Source organism: Buceros rhinoceros, unplaced genomic scaffold, assembly GCF_000710305.1.
Source record: "Buceros rhinoceros silvestris isolate BGI_N320 unplaced genomic scaffold, ASM71030v1 scaffold45029, whole genome shotgun sequence".
Taxonomy (NCBI): domain Eukaryota; kingdom Metazoa; phylum Chordata; class Aves; order Bucerotiformes; family Bucerotidae; genus Buceros; species Buceros rhinoceros.
The window spans coordinates 30,219-35,741 of NW_010431846.1; the positions used below are offsets into that span (position 1 = coordinate 30,219).

Sequence of the window (5,523 nt, forward strand, 5' to 3'; positions counted from 1 at the left end):
CGCTCTTTTTCCTTAAACAGAATTAAAAGGGCAGAAAATAAAACCTACGTCCTACCCTTACAATGGAGCAACCAGATGCTATAGCGATGGTTAATTTACTTCAAACTCTGAGCTGTCTGTACTTTATTTATAAAAGTCTCAGGATACAGAGAAATATATAAAAAGTAAAATGAAAAACGTCAGCATTCTGTTTTAGCACTGATAGTCCCCCTTAAAATAATAGCAGGGTTAAAACTGAAAGACAGCCTCAGAATTAAGATGTAAATTAGTTTATCATGGTCTAATAAAGTTTCATCAATCATGCCGTTCGGTTCTGGTTTTATGATCAATGCTATGCCATCGTGTACTTTTTTTTAGCCATCTATAACGCAACATAAACCACTGTATTATTTCAAACCAATGAAGCTGAGAAAGTTTCTGATTTTCCTTGCTGCAGTGTAACTGGAATGAGCAGGATGTGGTATTTCTGTAGGAGAGGGTTTTTCGCAGGCTACCTCAGTCATCAGCACAAGCAATGTGTTTACAGCTGCCTTCCTTCTGCAGCCCGCTAACAGAACCGAGACCTCTCCGCTGATTACAAGAAAGAGCTCTATTACAAGAACACTTTCACATTAGCTTGGGAGCAGAGAAACGTCAGAGCCTTTCACCTGATGCATGGCTAAGAGTAAAATTTAACTAGTTGAAGTCCTGTTAGTTGACTCAATTAAAATATTTTGACAGATTTTGGGTTAGGTTGTACCGATATGGACTATCAGTGTATCTTGAATATTTTTTCTCCATCTAAGTACCGCAACTACAGTTTCTTAATGTGTAAGCAAACTAATCCTTTGAATTACAAAAAACATTTCCATTTTGCAGTACTTGAAAAGAAATAGTTTCATTCAGTTACTCAACAAACACCCAATTTAATAAGGCAGAATGTGTATTTAATCTTCAGCATTAATCCACATAATCAGCAAGTGTTACTAGGCCCTTTTGTGATACACTATATTTATAGAAATGACAGCAGTCACTAGAATAAGCAGCACTCCTCATAAGGAAAGGGCAGCTATTTTGGGAATAATCTTCAGAAACAAAACAGAACAAAAAAATCTAGATGTTTAGACAATCAGCATCAAAAGAAGCCTGAAATTCTGGAAAGTGAAACCAATCAGGTTTCTTTGTTATCAGCTTAATATCACATGTTATCTAAAAACACAGATAATAGTAATGAAATAAGTTAAATGAAAAAACCATGGTCCAGCTGGAACTTGATGAATATTGTTTTGTCCAATCACACTACGTAGAAAAAAAAAAAAACCACACACACACACACCAACCACTAGTTAAATAACTAGATTAAGAGATGGACAAAGTGAATTGACAAAATGACACATACACATTTAGCACTTCAGGCCTCTCTATCTCTTGGTTCAGAATTTCTGACATGTATTTTTAGTAAAAACAAAACAAGAAATGAAGCATCTATTTTCCACAGGGCAGCAGTACTTTCTACTGAAGGAGAAAAAATAAAATCATTAAGGCATAATAATCCTATTTGCTTGGTTTCATGGTAAGCCAAAGCTAGAATCATCTACAAAATCCACAAGTTCTAAGAAGCCTGGACTGGAATAAGATGCGTATTTTCACTCCCGGAGGAAAATCTCTTCAGCAAATCAGACAAGTCGGTATGAAGAAGTCTTTGCTACTCTTACACACAGGAACAACATGAAGAAGAGAAAAATCAAAGTTCCTCTCCAGGAAATACTAAGGACTCTGAAGTGACTGAAGCCAATTATCGCTTCTTGCTCAGCATCACTGAGGATGGGGAAAGGAGCCCTGAGATCATCCAGTCCCCATCCCCATGTGCATCCTGCCCCTGCCACTGTCGTCCCCCCAGCAGTATCAGCTACCGCAGGGTGCATCTCAGTCTACCCAGGCAATCTGTGCAGTGTTCAACCATCACCCTCAAAGTAAGAAAGGTTTCCTTAGGTTTAAACAGAATGTCCTGTATTTCCATTTGTTCCTGCTGCTTGTTGTCCTGCCACTGCCATGCACACCAAGGCAATTGTACGTACAGGTACAGAGACGCTGCTCTTCTACAGAGCACTGCGGAATGAAACCAGGAAAACTTCCAACTTTTGGAGCTCAGTACTCACTTCTGCTTTTTTACGTGCTTCCATGGCTTTCATAAGCATCATATGTTGTCTTCGCCTTTCTCGCTCCTATTGAAGCAGGTAAGATTAGAACAAAACTAATCCGTATTTTCAAAGCAGTAAAAAAGCTGAGTTACAAATTCAGCATTAATAGACAAGTTACAGTAAATACTAAATATAGGACAAGAATGGCCAAGTCTGTGCATGTTTTAGTTCAGGTTTAGAAAGCAAATACAAGAACAATCAAAAGCAAAAAGGTAAAGCAATGAACATGGAGACAGTGTAAAAAAGAAGCATACAGATTTACTTATGGTCAGTTGTGATGCTCCTTCATAAGCTGGCAGAACAAAAAGCATAATGGTTGGCTGGAACAGGTCAGTTACCTTACATCTGCTATTACGGAACTTGCAATTTACTACTTCAGTAGCCAATTCAGCAGAAATTTTAAACTGCTTATTTTCAAACACTGTAAATATTCACACTTTTGTAACCAATTAACAAATTAATCTGATTACTCAGCTCTAGATCAGTTTAAATCAAGCTAGTGGTGGCGCATATACACAGACAACGACCCTGGCGCCTGCTGATGCCTGTCCCTCAGCAAGTCAGTAACTTCAAACGCATTAAGGAGCTGTATTCTAGAGCAACAAGTATGGGATCTTCACCTTAAAAGCTGTGGAGTAGATCTTGGCCCCAGTAAAGGCTATGGGAATTTTATCATCTAATTCAGTCCGCCGACGATAATATTCTAACATTTCACTCTATACTTATTACATTACGTATTTACCACTGACTGACAGCTGATTTCCTCGGTACCTTACAAACTTAGGAAAAACATCGTCCTGACTTCTAAAATAGGTTAATTCAAGTTGTATTTAAAATGTCTGGATTAATTCCCAGTGAATGGGACAAGGCTTGCAAAAATTACCCAAGTTTCTACCTATTAATTTTGCATTAATTAATCTCTGATTTTATACAGTAGTCCAATTTCTATTGGGACATCAGCAACACAGATTTCTGATTAAAAATGTCATTTATTTATTGCCACGTTCAATTGACACGCATGTTCAAGACACAGGTTGCTTTTTTCCTGAACAGACAAGACAAGCAGATGTATGCAATGCACTGTGCTGTAAAGCCATGCAGCAGTATGTAATATGACAGCAGCCAGTGCTACATTTTATGCATTGCTATGACAACCATATCACAACCAAATCACAATGCGGTGTTAGATGTACAAAAATAAACATACCCATACCATATCTAGTCTATGCCTCTCCAACTCCTGGTAGAAAGAGTTGGCACAACATTATGAAACAGAAATCACAAAGTCATAAAACCACTTTATAATCCCCCAAAAGACCCCAACGCCAAAGCAAAGCAACAAATCATTAGGTGAAAGAAAATCTGCACAGGAATCAAACCCAGAAATTTTAAAAGGGCGTTTTTCGAATGTTTCCCCCTCCCCGCCATATATCTTAAGCAGTAGTTCACAACCGGCACTCTGTCTGGTCAGCTGAACGCATACCAACCTGGTGCTTCAGAAGAACAGCCTGCTGTCTTCGCATCTCTTTTTCCTTAAGGACAGAACAAAAACGTATTTAAAATACCTGCCAAAATTTACCTATCAGGTAGGTTTTTGCCACACTAACACCACACATCTGAATTAAATTCTTACTGCCTTGCCCCCCGTAAACTGAACACAGACGGGTATACAGAGCACACACAACAGCAAGTCTCCAGATGTGAGAGGTCCGCGCTGGACCACACCAAGAACGCCAAAGCCGTAACAGAAGCACATACACAAGCGGTATTTCCGATGCCTGCAAGAGAGCTCTGCAGTCCTGTATACATACAATCCTGACAGGACCGTGCTTGTTGAGATGCAGCAAAGTTTTTTATACGGTGTTCTTAAAAGAATATTGCAAATAATGTTCCTGCACAAGCATTTCACACAATGCAAAACTCAAAACACAAAAAATTACTGTCTCTCTATATATCCACCTGTCAGCGTACGTATGTGTGCACGTACCAAACACACCGTCTGTGTATGCTTCACGTGTTTGTATCAACATATGTACACATACCCACATGCCATCTCTATTTACAGTTTCACTATCAAACAGTCTTCCAAGGTCACTGCTTTTATACATCAACGTAGATTATTCACAATAACACAGTTCTTGTTTCTGGAGCTCCTCTAAACTAACCTTGATTCGTTTTTCAGCCTCCAATAATTTGGCATTTGCTGCTTCTTCCTTCTTTTTCTTTTTTGCCTGCACATGCAAAACAGGTCACACAACAGCACCATCACAACTTGAAAATAATCCAACTAGAAATAAAGTTATGTGACTTTAAAAGTTCAAAATCGTCACATATCATTGCAATTGATTTCTTCCCCAATGCAGATCATGATCAATCAATCCATGATTCATTTACTTTCAAAAAATTAAGCCAGAATTTCAAGTCCCACTCAAAACTGCTTCACCTGGCTATTGTAAACAAGAAAGCAATTATACACAGAAACAACAAAACAAAAACAGCAGAGATTACCATTATTTTCTCCGTGAACGGAGACATGGAGATCATCATTGACCTTTGTCAATACACTAGCACACGAGCACAGTACACCAGCACATTCTCACACATACAAAGGCAGCATCTTAAACCCCCTGCACTTCACACCGAGCACGGCGTGACTCTGTTTAACATCCCATCACCGCAAACCTGTCTTCTAACAAAGGACAGTTTTACTGTTGACTTTCTAACAAAGGATAGTTACGCTGGGCACTTCAGCAACTACAAGACTATGTGCAGACTGTTGGGAACTCAGGTGAACATCCGCAAGATGTGGGTTGCAGTTAATGAGAGATTTTTTTAAAATATTTTCCTGAAGACACATTTTTTAAGTGGCTTTTGGAAGTCCAGGTTATCGGAGCGGTTATATTTAGTTACTTTCCTAACTGCTTGTGTGACTATTAAAACACAACATTCTTTAAAATGGCCACACAGAAACTATATTTAAAAATGAGATTAGCTTTTACCTCTAAAATTTGCTGAGCTCGAAGTTCTTTTTCCATTCTGATTTGCTGGATTCGCTTAATTTTTTCCTACAAGGGGAAGGAAATTATTTCTTTTTAAAAAGACAGTATTAAGAAAGTAAATTTACTTTCACTTTTTTTAAAAAATGACCAATTTTATAGTTATATACTCTTTGTTACAGAGTCTCACACCCACTGTACTCCACTGTTCCCACATAACAATGTACGTTCAGAATTTTCACTAGCATTACAAGAGGTCTGGTATATAGCCCTGAAGGAACCAACACTTAGTGACACATAGGTGCTGGCATTTAAATTGTACAGGTGGGGGATGGTGGGGGTGGTTT

General features: G+C 38.5%; 1 protein-coding gene across 1 annotated transcript in view; it reads right to left on the reverse strand.

Moving 5' to 3' along the window:
* The window catches only part of BAZ2B (bromodomain adjacent to zinc finger domain, 2B), a gene marked incomplete at its 5' end in the record, with an annotated part of 32,998 nt that extends 27,753 nt beyond the window's left edge, over positions 1–5,245 (reverse strand). Inside the window, 5 exons of the mRNA XM_010143532.1 lie at positions 2,139–2,204; positions 3,394–3,420; positions 3,668–3,712; positions 4,346–4,411; positions 5,180–5,245. Of these exons, the coding sequence (XP_010141834.1) occupies positions 2,139–2,204; positions 3,394–3,420; positions 3,668–3,712; positions 4,346–4,411; positions 5,180–5,245 (270 nt within the window). The remainder of the gene's footprint in view (positions 1–2,138; positions 2,205–3,393; positions 3,421–3,667; positions 3,713–4,345; positions 4,412–5,179) is intronic.
* Between the last annotated feature and the right edge of the window lie 278 nt (positions 5,246–5,523).